Genomic DNA, 27,992 nt, shown 5'->3' with positions numbered 1-27,992 from the left:
CTCCACAAACCTAATGTGGTAACCTGCTAGACCCAAGAAGCTTCATACCTCTTCACTGTTTCAATATTTGCCGGATCTACTGCTATCCCTTGAGCTCATATTACATGGCCCAAGAACTGTGCCTCTTCCAGCCAAAATTCACACTTTTACAGCTTCCCATACAACTGATGCTCCCTGAGAATTCCCAACACCACTCTCAAATGATTTGCATGTTCTTCCTAACTCTCAGAATATATCAGTATGTCATCAATGAATACAACGACAAACTGATCCAAATACGGTCGGAAGATCCTGTTCATGTAGTCCATGAAGATTGCAGGAGCATTTGTCACCCCAAACGGCATCACCACATACTTGTAGTGCCCGTAGCGAGACCTGGAAGCTGTCTTCTGCACATCTTCTGGCTGGACTAAGATCTGATGATATCCAGACCTCAAGTCGATCTTAGAAAACACAACTACTCCCCTCAACTGATCCAGCAAATCATCGATCCTCGATAGAGGGTATTTATTCATGATGGTAAGCTTATTCAACTGTCGATAATGAACATAGAATCGAGAACTATCGTCTTTCTTTTTCACCAAGAGCATAGGTGCTCCCAAGGTGATGCACTCAGTCGGATAAACTTTTTCTCGAGTAGATCCTCAATCTACTTCTTTAATTCTACTAATTCAGCTGGCACCATCCTATATGGTCCCATAGAGACTGCCAGCTCCAGGGATGAGATCAATAGTGAAGTCCACATCCATACTTGGTGGATGTTCTAAAATTTCATCCGGAAAGACATTTGCATACTCATCCATTACTAGTATGCTTCGGATCTGCTCCGTTGTACCCTTCTTCTCTCCTTGAGCCACTATCATGAAGCAAGTGGCTCCAACTTCTATCTCTTTCATCGCCTGATTAGACAATATAAGCTCTAATCCTTCTGTGTCTGGGAACACTACCTTGTGTCGTCCGTAATCGATGACAATATGGTTGCTCGACCGGCAGTCCATTCTTAGAATCACGTCTAAGCCCTCCATTGGCAAGCAAATGAGATTCACCTTGAACTTGTTGCCTGCCACCTCCATAGGGTATCCCACACAAACAAAGCTGGTGGATACCTCGCCAGACGTTGGTGTCGTGATTATTAACTCGCACCCCAGCTCTCGCATCACAAGTCCGAGCTTCCTCACACATTCATTGGATACAAATGAATGGGTAACTCTTGAGTCATACAACACAACCACACTGTTACCAAAAATCAAGAAGGTATTCTCCACCAGGTTACCTGACTGAGTCACCTCAGTGGTCTTCAGTGCAAACACATGCCCTGGTGCTTTGGGCCGCTCTCCAACTGGTTTCTTAGCTGGCGCACCTCCAGCTGGTTTCTTATTAGGGCAATATCGTGCATAATGCCCCATCTGATCACACACGTAGCACTTGCCAGTGATACTACTGCCTCCTAAGCTGCAAGAGGGTTTTGGGCAGTGCCTCCTAAGATGTTCTCCATGATGAGTACGTATTTTTGCCCTCATTTAATGTTTAATTCTGGGTATTTAATTGAATTTGTGTGCCTAAAGAGTGATTTAATTGATAATTTTGATAATTAGGTTGTTTGAGCTTGTGTGATAAAAATGTCTTAAAAAGTGATTTTTAGCTGCATAAATTATTTTTGGATATTTTAACGTTTGTTGATGCAGCTGAAGTTAAGTTTTAAGCTCATTTAGAGGTGTGGAAATAAATTGATTAAAGCTTCATGACACCTTAAAGATAAATCAAAGAATAAGAAATTATCAAAAGCACAAAAATTCAGGCCAAGCATTACATGAAGACGGCAAGAAAAACTTGAAAAAGTGAAGAAGTTTGGCTAAACCAAGAAGAGAGGAAAGAAAAATTGGACCTTGCGGTTTTCTTTATCTTTATGATAGAAGATAATTTGGGAAAATATATCTTTAGATATTTTATTTGATATTTTTAAATGATTATCTTATTTAATTATATCATAAAATATTAAAAGATAATAACTACCAAATCTTTTTAAATATGACAAGATCTTCTTGAATTTTTTTAGTTCCACAACAAACAAATATATCTTGAAGATATTGGATTATTTAGAAGATAATTTAAGGAGATTGCAAAGGGTTGATTTGGAAAATTAATACAAATATTAATTGGTGATAATTTATCATATATCTTTAAGTAATTAATTAATTTAATTATATTAGATATTGATATTATCAACCAATTATATTTGTCAAATAGTCTATATCTCTCCAAGTATTTTTAAATATTTATATTTATCTTTATTCCAAAAGATATTTGAGAGATTTTAGCAACAGAAAAGCCCAGTCCAATTCCTATATAAAGAGACCAAGGGAGAACTAGAAAACAAGCTCGGCACGTCGGAATTTAGGAACCCTTAGGGGGGCCTAATTTCTTTCTCTCTCTTTTCTTCTCTCTATTCTTCTTTTATCTTTATTTTGCATTCATGGAGTTCTAAACTTCTTGGGTTGATTCCATTGTAATTTCATTATGGATTCTGAGGTTAGAATGAATTAATTTCTTTGTTCTTTTTATTATTGTTGAGGTTTTAATCTATCTATGTCTTTTATCTTTGAATCACATAAAAAGTAATGATTTTAAATCTATATGCATATTGATCATATGAGTCAAGGGTTTTTAAATTTAATTGAGACTTTACTTTGATTTTATTTAGAAACTTTCATATGATTAAATGAGTTTTTACCAATAATTGAGACTTTACTTTGATTAAAGGTATTTACTCTAACGAAAATTAATTGAGACTTTACTTTGATTAATTAAGCTTTTTATTTGGTGAGGAGATAAAAGAATAAACATGATTAGGCATAGTAAAATTTGATTGAGACTGTACTTTGGTTGAATTTACTGTGGATAATCTAAAAGTTCTCACTTTTAATTGAGACTGTACTTTGGTTAAAAGTGAGAACGCCAACAAATTAATTGAGACTTTACATTGATTAATTTGCAAATCTACAACAATAATTAATTGAGCAATAATCTTTAGATAACCGATGATGAATCTATTTTGAAAAAGCAATGGAATCAATCTATTTTCTTTACTATTGTTTTTATTTCTTTTTATCTTTTAAATTTTATTTCTGTCTTTGTTTATTTTAATCCCCTATATTTTTTATTTTATTTGACTAACCGCTTTGTATAGTTTTATAAGAACTAATTTGTTAAAAATCAATTCCGTGTTCGTTGGGAGACGACTTTGGGTTACTTTACCCTTTCTATTTTGTTGACTACTTTCCTAACAATACTGAAGTTGTTATAGATAAGTAGTATTAATTTGATCGCGTCAACGACAGCGTTATCAAATTTGGCGCCGTTGCCGGGGAGCACGGTTAGAATTTTTATCAATTTAGTTCTTATTTTTTTTATTTATTTATTTTTCTTTTGATTTTATTTTTTGTTTATCACTAACATTTTTTTATCTCAATTTTTTTTTCTTTAGTTTTTTTTTTTAGTTACTTTTTTTTTGTAAGCATAATTTTTGTTTGAGAAATTTTGTTGGGAAATTTGTGAAATTAGTTGGGAAAAACTTTGGCTAAGGAAAGATAAGGTACTTAAGTTGTCCATTGAGACGCACCTCTCTTTCCTGGAAGTCTACTCAACAGGCTTTCAACTTATTTCTTTTCAGAAAACCTCTTTCAAAAATGCAAAATAGTTTTTTATATGAAAATAATCAACAATGTGATTTTCAAGTGAATTATGATTACTATCCACAGCAACCACGTGATTCATATGATTATCAACAACAAATTGTCACACCTACTTCTGCACCTGATATAAGTGGGTTAACTTTACGATAATTTAATGATCTATATCCTAGATCATCTTTTTTGGGATATGAGCAACAACCATATTCTGAGTGTCCAACTCAGCAACCATATGTTCCAAATAGTTTTCAGCAACAATATGTACCACCACAACAAGTTGAAGCAACCAATGGACCATCCTACAGGGAAGTTATGATACTAATGGGTGAAGTTATAGAGAAATTAGAGTCCATGGATGAAAGGTTGCGAGTTGATCAACGATGCAGAAATATTGAGCAAGAGTGGTACGAAAATAAGCAAATATTGTCTGATATGTTGAGGGATGCAAGTAAGAACAACTTCATAGAATTACTTGTAACTGTTAATACCACCCCTCAACCCCATCAAAGATTTCCTGAAAATCCAGATTTTAATGCACTTCGTCATGAAATCAAAGATGTGCTTCTGAAGTTGGCCATCAGAGCTGAACAAATGTTTGAAGATTTGAGTCAGCTAATGAATGATGCAGTGAGAAAGGTCACTTTGGAAGATATGATGAATATGATGACTGAAATGATGAAGATGAATCAGACAGATCAGAAAGAGATGATGAATGCCGCCACACAAAGCTTGCAGAATCAATCTGAAAAACCAATAGCGGAATCACATCACATTGATATATCTACTGATGGATATAATGATTTTCATAGTAATATGTCTACTGATGGACATATCAATTTTGCTAAAGATGTTACTGATGAAGAAATTAAAGATTCTCACACAAACATATCTACTGATGGATATGTTGACGATGCTCAATGTGAATATAAAGTTGTACCCGTTGATGAGGATATGAGTATAAATAATCATTTTCAAGAGAAAAGTTGTGAGAACAATACAATGGAGGAACCAAGTGCAGTTGAAGAGCCTACACTATTCGAAGATGCAGCTGAAGCATCTACTATTGCAACTGGCTTGGTTAATGATGAAGCAGCAGAGTCAACAACACCAGGTGAAAAATTTTGCTCAGAAGATAAAATTATGAGGATTACTGATGATCCGTTTAACCATCTGAATGCACCTGATGATGCTCAAGTTGAGTTGAAGCCACACACTCCACACATCAAGTTTGTTGATGTGAATGATGCAAATAAGTTTTCAGTGGTTATCTTTGTTGACATGGCTGCAGAAAAAGAAGAAAGTTTGCTACAACAGGTAAAAAGCTTAGATTCAAATTCTTTTGAAATCATTGTTGATAGAAAAGTTAATTTGCATGCATGTTTGTTTTTTGTTTCTGTTTTTAATTTTAAAAATATTAAAAAAATTTCAAAAATATGTGTTTTTGTTTTCTTTAATAAAATTGTACAAGATGACTTGTACTTTATAAAATTAAAGAAAATAAATTTTGACATATGGCCAGATTGAGCCAATAGTCACAAATTTTTTCGTTTCCTCCCCAAAATAAGTCCATCAAGGACATTTTTTTTTGAAATAAGTGTGGGGGAGACAAACTGTAGGTAGGATTTTTTTTTTTTTGTTTTCATTTAAAAAGAAAAAAAAATTGTGATTTCTTTTTGAGAAAATTGTGAAAGTATTAACTTTTTACTAAGTGAAACTTTTAAACAATATGTCTCATAAGAAATCCACCAAAAATATTTCCCTGCTTTCAATAAAACATATTGACATTGGATTTTGGGATTTGATTCAATAATTGGGATGATCATAATTCGGGAAAAATAAAAGTCATGTTGATATGAGTGGATTGTTTCTATGATTTGCTAATTGAGTTGATTTGAGAATTTCTTAATTAAATCTTTTGTGAAAGAATTTGACCTTGTGAGTCTTGAGCTTTAATGTAAAGGATGGACCGCCATGTGCCATTCCTATATTTTTTCTTGAGTGACTTGCTCATGTTTGTTTATACTCAAATGTTTAGCTTGACTCTTTTGTTTTGCATCTTAGGTGAATATTCATGATTTGATATGACTGAGGCATTTTTTGTTTTAGCTACTTGGCCAAATAAGCCCACCTTGATATTAATCCATTGGTAGCCCCTTTGAGCTTTAAACCTCTTTTTCTTGTTTTAAGCCTATTGCATAACCTTGAAAAGAAAAAGACCATATTCTACCTTAGGAAGAAAGAAGGAGCTAATGGATTATGTTCAGGAATGGTTGAGGAATAAAGTGTGTGGGTGAGTACCTCACCCACAAATTAATAAAAATGGCAAAAGGAAAAATTGTTGATGAAAAAGTGTTGAAATAATTGCTTTCTAAAAGAAAGAGAGAGCAACAAAGCAATAAACGAAAAGGAGTTGTTTTTGAAATTATGCTCCATTATCTTTCTATATTTTAATTTCAAAATCCCAAAAATCTTAAATTTTTTTCCTACCTTTGCCTTAGCCCCATTATAACCTGTGAAAAGTCCTCATGATCTTTGAATGCATATTTTCTGAAAGTTTGTGAATATTAGAGTCTTGTTAAGTATTATGAGAGTTTACTTACATGAGTATTTTGAGTGAAAACACAAGCCAAAACACTTGAGAGAATTTTGGTGAGAAAATACACATTTAACTTGAGTGCTTTCTTTCATAATTGATTGTCTTTTGAATTCAAAAGATTAACTCATGTGTGAAAAATAGAACCTTTCCGTTTGTATATACATGATAATTTGATTTCTAGAATATTGATTTGTCTCAAGTAAGGTTCATTCCTTTGATCCAGTGTTGATGTGAAATAAAATACCTCAGATTAAGTTTTGAAATTGTTTGATTTTGCCCAGGAGTGCAAAAGGATAAGTGTGTTAGTGATAAACAAAAAATTGAGATAAAAAAATGTTAGTGATAAACAAAAAATAAAATCAAAAGAAAAATAAATAAATAAATAAAATAAGAACTAAATTGATAAAAATTCTAACCGTGCTCCCCGGCAACGGCGCCAAATTTGATAACGCTGTCGTTGACGCGATCAAATTAATACTACTTATCTATAACAACTTCAGTATTGTTAGGAAAGTAGTCAACAAAATAGAAAGGGTAAAGTAACCCAAAGTCGTCTCCCAACGAACACGGAATTGATTTTTAACAAATTAGTTCTTATAAAACTATACAAAGCGGTTAGTCAAATAAAATAAAAAATATAGGGGATTAAAATAAACAAAGATAGAAATAAAATTTAAAAGATAAAAAGAAATAAAAACAATAGTAAAGAAAATAGATTGATTCCATTGCTTTTTCAAAATAGATTCATCATCGGTTATCTAAAGATTATTGCTCAATTAATTATTGTTGTAGATTTGCAAATTAATCAATGTAAAGTCTCAATTAATTTGTTGGCGTTCTCACTTTTAACCAAAGTACAGTCTCAATTAAAAGTGAGAACTTTTAGATTATCCACAGTAAATTCAACCAAAGTACAGTCTCAATCAAATTTTACTATGCCTAATCATGTTTATTCTTTTATCTCCTCACCAAATAAAAAGCTTAATTAATCAAAGTAAAGTCTCAATTAATTTTCGTTAGAGTAAATACCTTTAATCAAAGTAAAGTCTCAATTATTGGTAAAAACTCATTTAATCATATGAAAGTTTCTAAATAAAATCAAAGTAAAGTCTCAATTAAATTTAAAAACCCTTGACTCATATGATCAATATGCATATAGATTTAAAATCATTACTTTTTATGTGATTCAAAGATAAAAGACATAGATAGATTAAAACCTCAACAATAATAAAAAGAACAAGGAAATTAATTCATTCTAACCTCAAAATCCATAATGAAATTACAATGGAATCAACCCAAGAAGTTTAGAACTCCATGAATGCAAAATAAAGATAAAAGAAGAATAGAGAGAAGAAAAGAGAGAGAAAGAAATTAGGCCCCCTTAAGGGTTCCTAAATTCCGACGTGCCGAGCTTGTTTTCTAGTTCTCCCTTGGTCTCTTTATATAGGAATTGGACTGGGCTTTTCTGTTGCTAAAATCTCTCAAATATCTTTTGGAATAAAGATAAATATAAATATTTAAAAATACTTGGAGAGATATAGACTATTTGACAAATATAATTGGTTGATAATATCAATATCTAATATAATTAAATTAATTAATTACTTAAAGATATATGATAAATTATCACCAATTAATATTTGTATTAATTTTCCAAATCAACCCTTTGCAATCTCCTTAAATTATCTTCTAAATAATCCAATATCTTCAAGATATATTTGTTTGTTGTGGAACTAAAAAAATTCAAGAAGATCTTGTCATATTTAAAAAGATTTGGTAGTTATTATCTTTTAATATTTTATGATATAATTAAATAAGATAATCATTTAAAAATATCAAATAAAATATCTAAAGATATATTTTCCCAAATTATCTTCTATCATAAAGATAAAGAAAACCGCAAGGTCCAATTTTTCTTTCCTCTCTTCTTGGTTTAGCCAAACTTCTTCACTTTTTCAAGTTTTTCTTGCCGTCTTCATGTAATGCTTGGCCTGAATTTTTGTGCTTTTGATAATTTCTTATTCTTTGATTTATCTTTAAGGTGTCATGAAGCTTTAATCAATTTATTTCCACACCTCTAAATGAGCTTAAAACTTAACTTCAGCTGCATCAACAAACGTTAAAATATCCAAAAATAATTTATGCAGCTAAAAATCACTTTTTAAGACATTTTTATCACACAAGCTCAAACAACCTAATTATCAAAATTATCAATTAAATCACTCTTTAGGCACACAAATTCAATTAAATACCCAGAATTAAACATTAAATGAGGGCAAAAATACGTACTCATCATGGAGAACATCTTAGGAGGCACTGCCCAAAACCCTCTTGCAGCTTAGGAGGCAGTAGTATCACTGGCAAGTGCTACGTGTGTGATCAGATGGGGCATTATGCACGATATTGCCCTAATAAGAAACCAGCTGGAGGTGCGCCAGCTAAGAAACCAGTTGGAGAGCGGCCCAAAGCACCAGGGCATGTGTTTGCACTGAAGACCACTGAGGTGACTCAGTCAGGTAACCTGGTGGAGAATACCTTCTTGATTTTTGGTAACAGTGTGGTTGTGTTGTATGACTCAGGAGTTACCCATTCATTTGTATCCAATGAATGTGTGAGGAAGCTCGGACTTGTGATGCGAGAGCTGGGGTGCGAGTTAATAATCACGACACCAACGTCTGGCGAGGTATCCACCAGCTTTGTTTGTGTGGGATACCCTATGGAGGTGGCAGGCAACAAGTTCAAGGTGAATCTCATTTGCTTGCCAATGGAGGGCTTAGACGTGATTCTAGGAATGGACTGCCGGTCGAGCAACCATATTGTCATCGATTACGGACGACACAAGGTAGTGTTCCCAAACACAGAAGGATTAGAGCTTATATTGTCTAATCAGGCGATGAAAGAGATAGAAGTTGGAGCCACTTGCTTCATGATAGTGGCTCAAGGAGAGAAGAAGGGTACAACGGAGCAGATCCGAAGCATACTAGTAATGGATGAGTATGCAAATGTCTTTCCAGATGAAATTTTAGAACATCCACCAAGTATGGATGTGGACTTCACTATTGATCTCATCCCTGGAGCTGGCAGTCTCTATGGGACCATATAGGATGGTGCCAGCTGAATTAGTAGAATTAAAGAAGTAGATTGAGGATCTACTTGAGAAAAATTTTATCCGACTGAGTGCATCACCTTGGGAGCACCTATGCTCTTGGTGAAAAAGAAAGACGATAGTTCTCGATTCTATGTTCATTATCGACAGTTGAATAAGCTTACCATCATGAATAAATACCCTCTATCGAGGATCGATGATTTGCTGGATCAGTTGAGGGGAGTAGTTGTGTTTTCTAAGATCGACTTGAGGTCTGGATATCATCAGATCTTAGTCCAGCCAGAAGATGTGCAGAAGACAGCTTCCAGGTCTCGCTACGGGCACTACAAGTATGTGGTGATGCCGTTTGGGGTGACAAATGCTCCTGCAATCTTCATGGACTACATGAACAGGATCTTCCGACCGTATTTGGATCAGTTTGTTGTTGTATTCATTGATGACATACTGATATATTCTGAGAGTCAGAAAGAACATGCAAATCATTTGAGAGTGGTGTTGGGAATTCTCAGGGAGCATCAGTTGTATGGGAAGCTGTAAAAGTGTGAATTTTGGCTGGAAGAGGTACAGTTCTTGGGCCATGTAATATGAGCTCAAGGGATAGCAGTAGATCCGGCAAATATTGAAACAGTAAAGAGGTATGAAGCTTCTTGGGTCTAGCAGGTTACCACATTAGGTTTGTGGAGGGTTTCTCCAAGATGGTGAGTCCACTTACACAACTCACCAGAAAGGACCAGACTTTCTCTTGGACAGACGAATGTGAAGCCTGCTTTGAAGATATGAAAAGGAGATTGACCACTGCACCATTACTTGTTATTCTAGACACAACCAAAATGTTTAAGGTGTACTATGATGCCTCCAAATTGAGACAAAATTTAATCTGTATATAAATGTTATATGGATATTCTTATTAAAATGCATATTTTTATTAAATATTTTTAATTTAGAATTAGAATTAGTTTAAAATTAAAACGAAAAAAAAGCAATAACACCATTAATTTAAAATTTTAAGAGGTTAAAAATATTTAATTTTATGAAGATGTGTGATTGATGAGTATGTTTTTGGTTGTACTTGCTTAGCCTTGTTGAATATATAAATCTATATATGTTAGCTCGAATGTATGATGTTATAAGTGTGTGAAAAAAGGCCACTATTGATGATATCACTATGACCAAGTGTTGCATGATCATGATGGGTTTTGGGCCAGTATGGGAACATGATAATCATGCTTTAAATGTAATGGGATTGCGGGGGCATGCAGAATAAGTATATAGCTTTGATTGTGTCATATGTGGTGTATTAGTTGTGTAATTGTGCAATTGTATCAATTCGAATATATGTGAGTTAAATGACTAAGTGTTGATGTTAATCTTAATTTGACATAGGGAATTGGTAAAAAAGGGGTTCCTATAGTTATTGATTGAGGTAAGACTTATGCTTTGTATGAATAAATGAGTTATGTGTCTCTTGTCTTATTATTTCATAATTCCATATGACCATGGTTTACTCTTGGGTTCAAATTGAATGTTGGCATTGATTTAAGATGTGAGTATATATGAATTATAAAAGAGAGGAATGTGTGCTTATACTTGAAAGATGCATATATGTTGTGATGTTGTAATTTGGAGTATATGAATGCGTATTTTGATTTTTGGATGTTTGACAATTGAATGGTTGAATGCTAGGAACTGAATTAAAGTACCTAAAACCAGTAGTGTCACATTACTAGTGTAGTGCTTGGCGGTGCAGAGTGGACTACCAGGTGATAGTAGGAAACAGGGAAGTCTTGTGTTGTGGCGCCCGGTGGTGATGTGGAACCGCTAGGCGGTCTGTAATGCCATTTTGCCTGACGACACTTAGGTTGCGCCAGGCGATGGTGCAGTGGCAAGGTATAACATCCCGACAGGATATTATGGATTTAAATAATAAAATAAAGAAATATTAAATAATAGTCAATTAATGAAACCTCATTTCCCAAAAATGCAGAAAATTTAAAACTTTATTACATTTAAAAAGTATCTCAAATTCAACTTATAAACTCAATTATAAATTAAATCCATGTTCAGAAACCAAATATTTCAAATCTGAAAAATCCATAATAAAAATAAATCTATAGAAAATCTCACAAGCTAGCCCCGCTCCGGCTCTATGCCTTACCAAATCCACTTACAAAATCATCTGCTCACGTGTATCGCATACACGATCATTGCCAAACACAAGCATATAGGGTGAGCTAACAATAAAATAAACATATATGCATATATATATATATATATATATATATGATAAATACACCAAAGGAAATCTTTCCTTTGATTTCATAACACATGGCCACCACCATGTTAACCGTGTTCTACGTCTTCATATGAGTACTTCGAGATGTCTTGTTGCCACACCTACCAACCATAACTGGTAGAGCACCTGTAGGAAACTATGCTACAGACCATACTCCGTGACGCTAGGTGGAGTTCCCAATACTAATAACATTTGTAACGTCCCAAGACTACCAAACTCGTCTGTCTAATACTGAAGAGGGATATCTAATTGAACCATCCGTACACGCCACAACGTGCACACTCACACTGGCAACACTCGCTAACTCGAGCCACAACTCAAGAGTTCCTCATTTTCATCTGCCATCTCGAGTCACAACTCAAGAGATGTCATTCTGAGCCACAATTCAAGGTATGCCACGTGCTTAACCCCTATCCCGTGCCACAACTCAAGGGATACGTTCTGAGCCACAACTCTAGGAACACCAGCAAGCCAACCTTTGAAGTATCATCAAAGCCTTGTAGACCACGCATACCCAAAATAGGCAAAGCACCTTTGCCTCACAATATCGCCTAGCGCAGTATTCGAGTCGCTAGGCGCACCACACTTACAGACCGCCTGGCGGGGGACACGTACCGCCAAGCGCCTCTACACGTCATGCCTCTACAGGTATCGCCTGGCATGACTGCCTTCACCGCTAGGTGCCACACTTCCTTATTACTTTCTAGAATCGCCACCATCGCTTGTCGACTCCTACACTCCCGCTAGGCGCCACACTAGTACTTGCATAGTACTGGTGCTGGTTTGGATTCAAGCACCATTGGTTCTCATCCTTACTCACATAGTCACTCAACAAGTCCAATTATCATATCTTTGCTCAATAAGAGTGTCTAGTACATTACCACCATCATAATTACAACCTAAAGAATTTCTTAATTCAAAATGTATCATTAAGATACTTAGCCAAACATAACCTTAAATTAATTCAATGCTTTATACCAATGATATAAACCCAACATCACAGCTAATTAAGAACACTATTGGTACCACTCAAGTCATAATATGATCTGATTTATCTCGGAACTTTGGCCTATCCGGTGGCTTAACAAATTCATGCCTATCCACCTAATTTCTTATGTATGTATGTATTCCTGAACTCTTACCTCTCACATCACCAATCATTACCAAGACTTACTTATTTTATCTAACCAATCCCCTATAGTGACTATTCCTCATTACTTAAAGTCCTCCAATTACCAATATATCACCATTAAATCTTAGTAATATTTATCACAAGTTTTCAACTTAGGTCGATCCCTATAATACTCCCAGCTCCTAAAATCATACTTCACAAGACCCTGATTAGTTTCCAACCACCATAGTACATCCAAACCCACAAAGCCCACAACTCTAGTATAGCGCCTGGCGGCAAACTGGGTGACGCCAAGCAATTCCTGCAATTCCAAAAACTCATAACCTCTCGCTGCACCTGCGAATCTTAACTGTTGACATGAGAAGCCAAGATGGTATGCTTCTTGAAGATTTGATGAAGATTTAACGAAGCCCTTTTAACCATCTTGAAGCCATTACCGTTGGAATGAAGCCTACATTGATGAAAGAAAAGGAGATTTGATGGTATTCATGTTGATCAAGGCTGGAACATATGCTCTCCACATAGTTACATCATGAAGAAAGTGTATTTGAAATTTGTAATTCATATTGTAGACCTCGTAGCATTAATTAGATGTATTTGGTCTTAGGTGTGTCTTTTAATCTGTTGAATGGTTTCTTAACAAGTTAAAAGGTTGGATGCAGTAGTCTTAAACTGCAACAAATTCAATCAATTGATTTATTTTTTAATCGACTGATTTCACTTAAGTCAAGTGAAATCAATCGATTGATTTGAAAATCAACCGGTTGAATTTTGTAACAATTTGAATATAAAGGGTGTGATTTTCGAAAGAGAGGTTTGCTGATCATTTTTTAGCACAAAATTCTTCGGGAAACTCGTGGAAACTCTCTCCTTTGTGATCATACAGTTTGCAGCAGTTGAAGATTATCTTGGATCAATTCTTGGAGCTTTTGGCTTGGTTTGAAGCTTGGAGAAAGTGGTTTGTGGTAGGCTTGGTTGTGCTACCACTAAGGTTTGATATTTGTCAAGCTTTGTGTGTGTGCCTAGTGGTTTTCCAGGTCTGCAAGAGGGTTCTTGTTGTGCTGGTGTGACTCTTGTGTGATTAAAGAGTCTTTTGTGTGGTTTTTGCATATTTTGAAAGTGTAAGAGTGGATACTTTGTAAATCTTTTGAAATAGTGCAAAGTCAAGCTTAGGTTGCCTTGACAAACTGGATGTAGCTCTGGTTTGAGTGAACTAGTATAAAAATCTCGTGGTCTCCTCTCTTCTCTAACCTTTCTCTCTTTCATATTCATTTTAAAGTTTAAAGAACTTGTGTTTTAATCATTTTTTTCATGTTCTTGCATGTTTTCATGACATCTGCAGCATTCAGCATGTTTGCATAATCATTTAGAACCTGTCTTGATCATTATTGTGCCCTGTTCCTAGTTTAAAACTCAAATCTGCATTTCTACATGTTTTCTTGTATTTTGGTCGACTATTTTTTTGTTTCAAACGGTTGATTATGCTAGAACAGAATTTGTTTAGTAAAATCAATCGATTAACTCTATTTTTGACCGATTGAAAGTATACAGTTCAGTAGTGTTTGCATCCTAACTTGGTGATCTAATTGATTCAATTAAAGGTGGCTTTTAGCTTTCAAAGATAGCCTAAATTTTTAACTAGCCAATTCAATCCCCCCTTCTTGGCATGTCAACCATTTCAAAACTGACAATTGGTATCTAGAGCTAGGTACTTGAAATTTGCTCAAGTAAGGTCCTAAATTTTTTTTTGAACTACTTGAAATGGCTGAAAACAAGTTACCCTTTGCTGAAGGTGCCTCAATTCATAGACCCCCTATTTTTAGTGGTATTAATTACCAATTTTGGAAAATTAAGATGAAAATCATTATTGAATCAATAGATCAAGGGATATGGGATGTAATCGTAAATGAACCATATACTCCGAAGCATATTGTTGATAATGTGCAGGTTGATAACCCATGGACTAAATGGACCAAGGAAGAAAGGAGGAGAGCCCAATATGATTGCAATGAAAAGAATATATCCTCACTTCATCTCTCAACATGGATGAGTTTTTCTGTGTTTCACAATACAAGAGTGCCAAGGAAATGTGGGAGGTTCTTGAAGTGACTCATGCAGGAACCAATGATGTTAAGAGAGCAAGGAAACATGCCTTAATTCAAGAGTATGAGCTATTCAAGATGAAACAAAGAGAATCTATAGCAGATGTGCAAAAGAGATTCACTCACATAGTTAACCATCTCATGGGTTTGGGTAAGGAATTTGATAAAGAAGAGTTAAACATCAAGGTGCTAAAATGTCTTGATAGATCTTGGCAACTAAAGGTCACGATTATCTCAGAAACAAGAGATCTACAGCTGCATTGTTTGGCAAGCTTAGGGAGCATGAGATTGAGATGCAAAGGCTTAATGAGCTTGAGTCAAGTGAGAAAAAGGTAAGGAACATAACCTTGAAGACTAACACCAAGAAGAATGAGGAACCCGAGGATGAGGTGGTTGAATCAAGGGAAAGTGAGAACTTGAATCTCCTTGTCAAAAGGTTTGGTAAGTATCTCAAAAGGAAAGGTAGCAAAGGTAATCGCAAGAGGTATACTTCCAAACATAATGAATCAAACTCTTCTAATTTTACTTGTTATAACTGTGGAAAACAAGGACATATCAAAATTGAATGTCCAAATGCTAACAAAGAAAAGGAGAAGAGTGTTGATAGGTAATGGAAAGTCACGTGCATACATTGCATGGAAAGTCAATGATGATTCAACAACAAGTAGTTCCTCACAAGATGAGAGTGAAAAAGCTACAGACAACAACTTGCTCAAGGATTGGATCTAGCGTAAAGGTTTGTCAAAGGACAACATCTTAGGTGATATCAAACAAGGAGTATCTACTAGACGTAGGATTGTATTGTGAACATGTTGCTTTTGTATCTCAAATTGAACCTAAAAATGTGAATGATTCTTTGAATGATAGTAATTGGATTGTTGCTATGCAAGATGAACTCAACCAATTCACAAGAAATGATATGTGGTTTCTAGTGCCTAAAATTGATGATATGAATATAATTGGAAGTAAATGGGTTTTTAGAAACAAAATGGATGAAGATGGTAATATTGTAAGGAACAAAGCTAGACTAGTTGCTAAAGGATATAATCAAGAAGAAGGCATTGACTTTGATGAAACTTATGCACTTGTAGCTAGGCTAGAAGCTGTGAGATTACTCTTAGCATATGTTTGCATGTGTAACTTTAAATTGCATCAAATGGATGTGAAAAGTGCATTCTTGAATGGTTTGCTAAATGAAGAAGTGTATGTATCACAACGTCCTGGATTTGAGGATCATCTCTATCCTAACCATGTTTTAAAATTGAAAAAGGCCTTATATGGTTTGAAATAAGCACCATGATAGTGATATGAAAGGCTAAGCAATTTTCTCTTATCAAAAGGTAATGCTAGAGGTGTAGTGGATAAAACACTCTTCATTAGAAAACATGAAAATGATGTTATAATTGTTCAAGTGTATGTTGATGATATCATCTTTGGTTCAAATAACAACACATTATGTGAAGAGTTTGTTGCAGCTATGCAGGGAGAATTTGAGATGTCCATGATGGGTGAGCTTACCTACTTTCTAGGGCTCAGGTCAAGCAACTCAAGCATGGAACATTTTTAAATCAATCAAAATACTATTTTGACTTGTTGAAAAAGTTCAAAATGGAGGATTGCAAGGAAGCTGCCACTCTAATTGCAACAAAATTTCTTATGGATGCAGATGAGGCTGGCCAACCAATGGATTCAACAAAATATAGAGGGTTGATTGGGTCTTTGCTCTATCTTACCGCAAGTAGGCTAGATATTACACTTAAAGGAACAAAAAGGATTCTAAAGTACCTTAAAGGAACAAACAATGTTGGTTTATGGTATCCATGTAATTCTAACATAACTCTTAGTGGCTTTTCAGATTTTGATTATGCAGGGTGCAAATTGGATAGGAAAAGCACAAGTGGTACTTGCCATTTACTTGGATCAAGTCTAATCTAATGGAATAGCAAAAAGTAAGCATGTGTGGCACTCTCCACTACTGAAGCTGAGTATATTGTTGTTGGACATAGTTGTGCATAAATCATATGGTTGAAGCATCAACTTTTGGTCTATGGTGTAAGGCTAAGCAAGGTACCTTTGTATTGTGATAATACTAGTGCAATCAACTTAACCAAGGATCCAATACAACATTCTAAAACCAAACATATAGAGATTAAACATCATTTCATTCGTGATCATGTTCAAAAGGGAGATTGTGAAATTCAATTTGTTAAAATTGAACATCAATTGGCTGATTTGTTTACCAAACCATTGGCTAGAGATAGGTTTAACAAGCTAAGAACTGAACTACGCATATTAGACATCAAGAGTGTGGTCTGATGTGTTTTTAGCATGTTAATCTTATGTATTCATGCATTGGTTTCATAAAAATCAAGTGTTGTATGCAAAAATTGAAAACTATCATATTTAACCTGTTGATTTTTAATTTCAACGTGTTGATTTCACTTAAATCTGCCTCTGTTTGCACAAATCATGATATGTCACCCTGTTGATTCTGTTTTTCAACGTGTTTATTTCACTTAAACTGCCACTAAATGATGAAAGTTTGATCTGCTATGATTTTTAATCTGCTATTTTCACAATTCAATATATTGATTTCATTAAAACTGAATCTGGATAAATGAAGTTCAATTTTATGATTTTCAATTGATTGATTTTCAAAATCAGTCAGCTGATTTCACTTAAACAGATTCTAGTTTTAATCTCTGATGCTCTGATGTTGCTTTAATTAACTGATTCTGCTTTTCAATGTGTTGATTTTACTTAAACTGTGGATTTACTCACGAATTGACTTGTAAAGCTGACCTAGTCAAAGAAAGCATGTTTTTGTTAGGTACTATCTACTCCTAACAATTATTTCATCAGCCATGTGTTGCTTTTACTGATTTGTTTGACCAAAAAGCATGTGTAGTGTACAATTCTAATGTGCATGCAACTCACATGATCTGAACTGATTTATTCACTCATAAAAACACATTGAAAGATACTGTTTTGGACTGCATTAATTTGGTTTGGGTAACCTAAAATGAATTAATTAGGAAAATCTGCTTGATTTAATCGACTATTTCTAAAAATCAGTCTGTTCAATTATAAATACTATACTTGTATTGCTGCATTTGCATCATACTTCTCTTAGAAATAGGCATACCCACGCTCATCATGCCTCGTCGTCAACAAAGAGCAACTCAATCTGATGACGAGCAACTCAATGCTGGTGTTGTAGTTGGTGGTGCACATGACCATGCAGTTAGCCCAAGTGGTACAAATCAAGAGGAAGAACCAACTGCTGGATCCATGGACTTAATTCCCTACAACCCTCGAAAGGATAGAGGCCCTGTGTACTAACATTTTGAGAGGTTGGTGTTGAACCAGTTGCATGAGCTCAATGTGTCCCAACATGCACATCACAATTATTGCAATGAGAGATTCAATGCATGGCCAAATCCATGATATCCATGACATGTTGAACTCATTCCAGACCAGAAATGATCCTCAGGATGACTGAGTGTGTTGGTTGTTTAGGATCATGCATTGCATCCATGTTTGTGCTTTTTCAGTTTGTGCTCTGTCAGTTTCAGTTAGTTGTTTTTATTTTTAGTCGACTAGTTGTATCAGCTTTATGCATTTGTTCTCTATTTTCAGTTTCTGTTGGTTGTATTATGTTCCAGTATTAATGAAAGGATATGCAATGTTTGTTCTCTTTATGCATTTGTTCTTTTTTATGAATCCAAAGGGGGAGAAAAATTGGAAAATGGAAAATTGATCACATTGAACTAAGTAGGAGCATTAAAATTGGAATCAATAATCAAATCTGAATTTGAACCCATATTATTGATAGGGGGAGCATGTGCATATTTGTGTGCTTGCTAGCTTGTGTGTATTGCTACTGTCAATATTTTTCAGGTTCATAAGTTTCAAGCTAAGGTGTCACTTCATCAATTTAATGGTATCCAACAAATGAAAGTAATTTGCAATGGAAGATAGAAGAAGTTAGATAGAGGAAGATAGAGGTTGACTTCATCAAATCAAAGGGAGATGGTTCACATGAGACGCCAAGGTGGTATGCTTCTTGAAGATTTGATGAAGATTTAATGGAGCCCTTTTGAACTATCTTGAAGCCATTACCATTGGAATAAAGCCTACATTAATGAAGGAAAGGAGATTTGACGGTATTCATGTTGATCAAGGTTGGAACGTGTGTTCTCCACATAGTTACATCATGAAGAAAATGTATTTGAAGTTTGTAATTCATAGTGTAGACCTTGTAGCATTAGTTAGATGTATTTAGTCTTATGTGTGTCTTTTAATTTGTTGAATGGTTTTTCAACAGGTAAAAATGTTTGTTTTAATTTGTTGAATGGTTTTTTAACAGGTTAAAAGATTGGCTGCAGTAGTCTTAAACTTCAACAAATTCAATCAGTTCATTTATTTTTTAATCGACTGATTTCACTTAAGTCAAGTGAAATCAACTAATTGATTTGGAAATCAACCTGTTAAATTTCGTAACAGTTTAACTACAAAGGCTGTGATTTTTGAAAGAGAGGTTTGCTGATCATTTTTTGTACGAAATTGTTCTGGAAACTCTTTCCTTCGTGATGATATAGTTTGCAGCAGTTGAAGATTGATCTTGGATCAATTCTTGGAGCTTTTGACTTGGTTAGAAGCTTGGAGAAAGTGGTTTGTGGTAGGCTGGGTTGTGCTACCACTAAGATTTAATCTTTGTCAAGCTTTGTGTGTGTGCCTGGTGGTTTTCCAAGTTTACAAGAGGGTTATTGTTGTGCTGGTGTGACTCCTGTGTGATTCAAGAGTCTTTTGTGTGGTTTTTGAATATTTTGAAAGTGTGAGGATGAATACTTTGTAAATATTTTACAATAGTGCAAGGTCAAGCCCAAGTTGCCTTGATAAACTGAATGTAGCTCAGGTTTGAGTGAACCAGTATAAAAATCTTATGGTCTCCTATCTTCGCTAACCTTTCTCTCTTGCATATTCATTTTAAAGTTTAAAGAACTTGTGTTTTAATCATCTTTTCATGTTCTTGCATGTTTTCATGACATCTGGAGCATTGACCACGTTTGCATAATCATTTAGAACCTATCTTGATCATTCTTGTGCATTGTTTCTAGTTTAAAACTCGAATATGCATTTTTGCATTTTTCTCAGTATTTTAGTCGACTATTTTTCTGTTTCAATCGGTTGATTATACCTTAATAGAATCTGTTTAGTAAAATCAATTGATTAACTTTGTTTTTTACCGATTCAAATTATACAGTTCAGTAGTGTTTGCATCCTAACTTGGTGATCTAATTGGATTCAATTAAAGGTGGTTTTTAGCTTTCAAAGATAGCCTAAATTTTTAACTAGCCAATTCAACCCCCCCCTTTCTTGGCATTTCAACCATTTCAAAACTAACATTAACAACCCTAAAAATTCTGGTTTTAATCGAAATTACGACCCAATAGGTTGCACTCACATGTTTAGAGTCACGATCCATTCCTAAAACTCCAATATACGATATTTAATTAACAATTACCACTTAATTTCGTGCAACTTTGAGAATCCTCAATTGTCAACTCTAAAATTCACATTCATACAATTTTCCCCCAATTAATATCCAATTACAGCATAATTACAACAATTCTCAATCCTTAACAATCAATACATATATGAATTCCATTTTTCCTCGATTAGAGTCATTCTAGAACCCCAAAAACATCAAAATCGAACCAAAATTGGTTCCCGTCGCCTGGCAATTCAATAAAACCAAAAAAATTGGGTACATAGGGATGTGTCGCCTAGCAGCACATTGCTTGCCGCTAGGCGGTTCCTCGCAAGAACCCATAAGCCATCAACAAATGCATGAGTCCGCCTAGTGGCAGTTCATCGTCCGCTAGGAGGTTTCTGGAAATTTTCTAGAAACACAAGTTTACATATAATCATCATAGTTCAAGTTATCAACAATCATTCAAATGCAAGTATAATAACATGAATTAGAATAACAGAGTCCAGCTCACCTAACTTGGATTCCTTTGCTTAGAAATTTGAAATTTGGAGAGTTCCCTTGACCACCAATGGCCTCCCTTTAACTCTCTTCCAATTCAGTTCCTTTGGCCTCCCTTTAACTCTCTTCCAATTCAGTTCCTTTGTTGCACTCAATCCTCACATTTTTCCTCTGAAATATCACTCCTCACCATTCAACCTATTCATGTTTTATGAAAATTCTTATAATCCTAAGATTATATTATCACTCAACATGATCAAGCATATTGTTAAAATAATAAACAATTAAATAACACTTAAATGGCATACTTATGACTTGAACCTGAGTCCTCTCACACAATCAAGTACTCTCAACCACTTGAGCTAGTACTTTTCCACGTCATATCAATCAATATTTAATGTCATAAAGGCTCTCACTACCCCCATTTATTAATTATTTAATTAATTAAATTTCATGAGTCTTACATAGGGTGCATTGTCATATATTTTACATTGCTTGTTGTGTTAGTCTTGGTATGGGATATGCTTGACCGTATTCATCATTGTTGATGGAACACGTGGTTAATATGAGCGGGGAGATTCATATTAGTGATACTCTCGTGTGAGGATACGAGCAGGGAGGTTCGTATATTCCGTGCTCACACTTGAAAGTAGTTGCGAGTGGGAAGATTTGTACCTGGATGAATCACACTTGTTGGACTACGAGTAGGGAGGTTCGTAGAGTTGAACCATGAGCGGAGAGGTTCGTTGAAGCATTGGAATCCATAAGACCAGCTTGAGTATGTACCTTGTATAGCGTAGTGTGCTTTCCTTAATTTCGCTTTGATGTGTTGAGATGTGGACTTGCACCAGGAGATGTTTGATAGTGTCATGAGCGGGTAGGTTCATGACTGATGATGAAAACGTGATAATATGAGCGGGGAGGTTCATATTGTGATGCTCTCGTGTGAAGATACGAGCAGTGAGGTTCGTATGTTCCATGCTCACACTTAATGGCTGTTGCGAGCGGGGAGGTTCCTGGTTGTTGGATCACGTGTGTTGGACTACAGGCAGGAAAGTTCGTAGAGTTGGACTACGAGCGCGGAGGTTTGTAGAGGTTGGACCACGAACGGCCAGGTTCGTGGAAGCATGATATATCCTGGGTCGATGGCCAAGTAATTGTATAGGTAAATTGATTAGTAGTTTCATTTGTATAATGAGCCGATGATCTGAAATCCTTGGGTATCGATTGTTAAGATTAAGCAATTTAGATGGAATAAAGTAGTTTGGGGTGAATCTCTATTTTTATTAATTTTATATTTGTATTATCATGAGCTCACCCTTTTTGTGTGTTTGGCAATGATCGTGTGACTTGTCACACGGGAGCAGATGATGTTTTAGGTGATGTTGGTGAGGCATAGAGCCGGAGAGGTGCTAGCATGGAAAAGCTTTTTATGGAAGTTTACTATCATTATATTTTTAGATTTTTGTAAAGTGTATTTTTACTAGAATAATAACTAGTATGGATTATTGGAACACTGTGGTTTAATGGGATAATTTTAATAAATGTTTAAAATTTCCCGTTGTTTTGGGAAAGACAATAGTAATAAATGAGAGTTTATATTTATTTCTATTTTATTTTATTTAAATTAGTAATATTCGGCTGGCATGTTACACATCACGTGTCCATCGTTGTCGTCGCCGCTACTTCACGCGTTCACCATTGTCGCCCTTGCTTTTTTGGGAAGAGGGAGGCCATTGGATCACCCGTCCACCACTAGTTAGTGTTTTTCTTTTGTTTTTTTTTGCATTTTTTTGGGTTTTGGATGCGTTGTTCATGTTTCCTTGTTGTTAGGATTTAAGTTAGTGTAAGAATTAATTTTTTTGTGATTTTGAATAAGTTTGTGTCTTCGCTTGGGTGCTTTGTTCGTAATGTTTGTAAAATTTGGGTCTTTTTACTGTCATTGATATAGGTATTGTGGCATTAATATCCTAGTATTGTTGCATTGGCTGAGATTATGCAACTTTTCAAAGTGCCTAGGATTGCATTCTCTGTTGTTGCTCGTATTCCACGCTCCCTGGTTCCTATTTTTATCTTCAAAAATTATTTGGAATAAGCCTATATTTATTTTTGTGTATTTTTGATAAGTGATTTATTATATTAATTTATGGAATTATTAATATTAATGCTTAAATATATTGATTTATTTATTATGATTTGAAATTATTGTTGCATTGTGTTAGCCATAGTTGAACTAATTTATTGAAATTTTGTACAGGTTCAACTAATTCATACAATGAATTTTATGTTATAGGAAAAGAGGACAAAAGCCCAAGGAGTAAGTGCTCAAAATAGTAACTCACACTTATTGTGTTGTGGTGGGTATAGAAAGTTTGAAGAAAAGATATTGATGGAAAAAGAAAAGTCTAGGCCCCCACATTCTGAAGGTGATTGTCCCAAGCCTCCTTCACCACCATCCCGTCATGAAAAGTAGAAGTTAGCCCGTCTACGGTCATCAGATTTCTAAACAAATTGTAAGATTTAACTTTTCTTTAAACAATAATAGAATTTTATAAGACTAGATTTTATTTTTCATTTGTTATGTTGTAGGATTCCTTGGTTGAGTAGAGCTCCCAAGGAATTTTCACTCTAGAAGGTCTTCATGAACTTCTTGCTACTGTAATTGGATGACTTGAGCACCTTGGACTGTGTGTGCTTATCGGATCAAGAGTCGGCATTCACTCATATTTTGGTGACTCTTTTCATCAATCTTCATGGACACACAATGCTAAGTATGAAGACACTACAAGAAAATCATGTATTACCGTCGGCAATATCTGTCGATAAATGTTCATATCCGCGGTAAACGATAATTTTGCCCAGATTTTTGACGGGTAAATTCTATCGGTAACCAGCTTGTCTGTAAAATTAACCGATGGATCTCGTGTCTATCAATAATTATTGGCAAATACATGCATCGGTAAAGCGATTGCAACCTTTACCGACAGATACATCCGGTAATATCACATGTAAATAATGATCAAACTGCCAAATCTACTTTATGTAAGACCCGTTAAATTTAAATGATTAAATAAATAATTATTTAATTAAAGCGAGTGAGAGAAACCTTTATGGCATTAAATGTTAATATATAGGACGTGGAAAAGTGCTGGCTCATATGGTTTAGAGTACTTTGATTGTGTGAGAGGACTTGGGTTCGAGTCCTATGTGTGTCAATTGGGTGTTATTTAATTCTTAGTAATTTTTTTTAGAGATGCTTGGGTGTGATAAGCAGGGATATAATATTTGACATATGAATATTACCATGTAATATGACTTGGTTGAATTGGTTGTACATTTGAAGTGGAATTGTGTGGTGATGGGTTTAAACCTTGGTTTCAAAAAAGTATTTTCTTTTTGCTAAAATTTACTCTAGCATGCACATGAAAAGGCACGTAAACCCTAGGGTGTATGGCAGCAAGGATGGCTGGGAAAATAGAAGGTAATAGGCCATTAAGGGAGATTAATGGTAGATTCATTGCAAAATTCGTTTTAAGGCAATTTAACCATTTTAAGAACTCGATAAAAAGCTAATTAGGAGAAGGAGAAAGGGTTTGGTGAGGTTATCAGTATGGGTACAGTAGAGAGCACGAATTGGTGGGTTTTGGGTGAGTTTTGAGTGAAAGGAGAAGGAAGACATTGGCGGTCAAGGGAAAGCTTGTGAGAGCTAAGGCAAAGCTACGAAAAACCCAGGTTAGGGGAGTTTTGTTTGTATGATTTATTGTTATATCATTTGATGATGAATTCTGGACCATGTTGAATTTTGAACGCTTGAATTGCTGGTGTTATTCGCGCTTTCTGGATTTTTCCAGAAACCGCTTGGCGGCACATGACCTGCCGCCAGGCGGCACATGTGGTTATACTCGTGTTTCTGGGTTTGCGGATGAACCGCCTGGCGTTGTTGATTTTTCTTTCGTTTTGATTAGTTGATCAGTGATAATAGTGTTAGTATTGAATTCTAGTTGCACATATAACAATTTTATGATGAATTATTGGTTACACTGACTAAATTAATGGAAGTTGCATGAACTCGAGAATGGAATTGGGGGTTAGGGTTTATGTGGGAATTGGGAGTAAAATGCATGAAATGTTCTATGATTGGTGTGTTGATTATCCAGAATTGACTTTAGTATGAATGTTGTACCAACCCTGTATAGTGTGTGCATATAGAAACTGTGGGATGAAGGTGGGTACTGTAACTAGAAAAATTGGAGTGCAGTTTGGTACTGGAAATTCTGGGCGGAACCAAGGGGTGTATGCACCGTCTGGCGGCGCATGATTTGCCGCCAAGCGGCCTAACAGTGCAGTCTATTTTGGTTGATTAATAGGGATTTCATGATGTTGGCTCTTCAATTAGAAAATTCATTATAAATATATGTCTAAATATGGGAAATTTTAGATGAATATGGTATGTAGGGATTAAGGAAGGTTAAAGATAGAAAAGGGGGAGAAGTGAGATAATGAAATGGATGTCATAAATGTTTTGTTGTATGTGCTAAGATATATTCCAGGAAGCATGCTAAATTGATAAAATGAGAAGTTGGAATTGCATGGGCATTATTGTTAGAGAGATGGTATGCAAATAAATGAGAACAAAATGCTAAATGCAATGTGTGAATTTCAATTCAGTTTTATGAATGTGTAGGGATGTATGAAAATTATGCTTATTGGGTGTTGTAGTTAATATGCTATATTGTTTTTGTTATTTTAAGAAGTTTGTGCGACATTGGTAATTACAATTTACATGATTTAAAAGGTGTGTATGATATTCTAGTAATAGAACTATGCTTGGTGTGTCCTAATTGTTCTATAAGTTGGTGTGTGGTATGATTTAAGATCCAGTGGGATCTGTTTTAAGTGCCAAAAACCAGTAGCATTGCGCTACTGGTATGGCGCCTGGCGGCGACGAAAACAAATTAGTGGCAGTGGCCACTGTTGATGCTTGGCGCCTGGCGGTAGGGGGAGTTCCGCCAGGCGGGATGGTATAACAGAGATCCCAAAGGTGCAATGACGCCTGGCGGCACGAGGAGGAAGCACCAGGCGGTGGCGGCGAGTAGCGCCCGGCGGCCTGGTGGAGTCTGCCCAGCGGTGACGGTGCAGTGATGATGCTGCAGGCGCGTGGCGCCTGGCGGTGTGTGATGCCCGCCAGGCGGTCTGAACCCAGTGTTTGCTTGGCGACGTGAGATGCGCGCCAAGCGGTTTTAGTTCAGTGATGGTGCACGAGGAAAGGTTTCTATACAGCTTTAGGTGATGTTCGTGATGCGAGACTTTGATTGGGGGTCTAGTTACGAGTGTAACCCGTATTGGAGTAACACGTGACCACTCTAGGATGTAGCCTGGTGGTTTAGGAAGTCCAGTGGAGTGTGCGAGTTGTGGCTCGTACGGTGAGGTTCGGATGATTGCCCTCTTCAGAGTATTCTGATAGAGTTTTGGTAGTCTAGAATAGCTACAAACATTATGTTTGTTTCGGGGAGCTCCACTTGGTGTCACGGTGAGATGTTGTGGCAAGGTTATTCCCATGTGTGGACGATCAGGTGGTGGCCTGTAGTCGGAGGGACGGGTGGACACTCGTACAGCAAAGATCGATCATTGTTCTCACCTAAAGGGTATAAAGATGATAGACGTCTAAAGGCAAGTATTGAAAGTGAAGTAGTAAAAGAAAAGGGAGAAGAGTACTAACTGGGTTTACATTTGTTAATATGGTATTTACTTTGATATTGTTGATTTTATTTAAATGAGCTCACCCTATCTGTGTGCGTGTGGCGATGATCATGTAACTTGTTACATGGGAGCAGATGTTGATGCAGGTGAGCAGGCAGACGCTTAAAGACGGAGTGGGGATGTCCCAAGGATTTTGTTACCACTAGTTTTCATGATTGGACTATGGTTTTATTGTAATAATTACATAGACGATTTTACTTGTATTATGTAGTGATACGAATTATTTTATTTATATTGGCGCGTTGAACATCGAGATTTAAATGTTTTTCCTGCGCTTTTGGGAATTGATGATAAATAAATGAGGTTGTTATTTTATTTATATTTTTTATTTATTTTAATAAGTAATTTCCGGCTAGGACGTTACATTTGGTATCAGAGCCGTGATTTCAATGATTTCATGGGGTCTTTGGGGAGTGAGCGTATCGTGATGACATGTGTATCTGTTGTTTTGTCTTACTATGAAATTGAAATATAAATTGTTTGATTTATCAGTTAATATGTGGTGCATTCAGGCTATGGTAAATAGGAGGAGAAGAAATGAGGTTGGCGCTGACGAGATCGCACAGGCGATCCATAGGATGGTGGACGCTATGCAGCCTGTGGCGGCACAACCCAGGGCCATAGTACCACTAGCGAGACCAATGACTATGGAGGATGTGCTGAAGCATAAGTCGTCGAAGTTCAATGGTAAAGCTACTTCTGATGAGGCTGATGCTTGGCTTAGGGAGTGTAAGAAAATATTCAAAGTGCTGGCGTGTACTGAAGCACAACAATTGAGCTTTGCCACGTTCCTGCTAGTGGGTGGTGCAGAGTACTGGTGGACGAGGATGCAGCAGTAGATGCAGACCCGTCAGGAGGAGGTGACCTAGATGAGTTTCAGAACCAGATTTCTGGAAAAGTATTTTCCAGACTCAGCCAAGCATGCACTGGAGGCGGAGTTCCTCACATTACAGTAGGGGAATCAACCTGTGCAGACCTATATTGATCGCTTTGAGTACTTGGCGAGGTTTTACTCGTAGGCGATCATAGAGGAATGGCGCTGTCGTAAGTTTGAGGGAGGCTTGAGGCACGAGCTGCGTAGAGTCCTGGTGCCATTGCGGATCTAGGAGTTTCCAGTTCTGGTGGAGCAGGCTAGGACCGTAGAGGAGCTGGAGATTGGACCCAGACAGAAGAAGACACCATACAACAGGCCGTAGTCTTCCTCCTCAGGGCTGCGATGTTATAATTGTGGTGGCCCACACCTTCGTAGGAACTGTACGAAGGCGGCGGGCAGTTCAGGTGTTGGCACAGAGAACGTGAAATGTTAAAAGTGTGAGAAG

The 27,992-nt window shown here is 36.0% G+C and overlaps 2 protein-coding genes across 2 annotated transcripts; one reads left to right on the top strand and one right to left on the bottom strand.

Moving 5' to 3' along the window:
* Positions 1-686: 686 nt before the first annotated feature.
* On the bottom strand, positions 687-1,520 carry LOC114180514. Its single transcript, XM_028066827.1, has one exon. The coding sequence runs from the start codon at positions 1,518-1,520 to the stop codon at positions 687-689; it is 834 nt and encodes a 277-aa protein (XP_027922628.1).
* A 7,034-nt stretch (positions 1,521-8,554) lies between these two features.
* LOC114180513 lies at positions 8,555-9,388 on the top strand. Its single transcript, XM_028066826.1, has one exon. It carries the CDS (start codon positions 8,555-8,557, stop codon positions 9,386-9,388), a length of 834 nt encoding a protein of 277 aa, XP_027922627.1.
* Positions 9,389-27,992: the final 18,604 nt, after the last annotated feature.

Source organism: Vigna unguiculata, chromosome 4 (genome assembly GCF_004118075.2).
Source record: "Vigna unguiculata cultivar IT97K-499-35 chromosome 4, ASM411807v1, whole genome shotgun sequence".
Taxonomy (NCBI): domain Eukaryota; kingdom Viridiplantae; phylum Streptophyta; class Magnoliopsida; order Fabales; family Fabaceae; genus Vigna; species Vigna unguiculata.
Note: the sequence above shows the minus strand (reverse complement) of the source record. Positions and strands in the feature narration are given on the sequence as shown.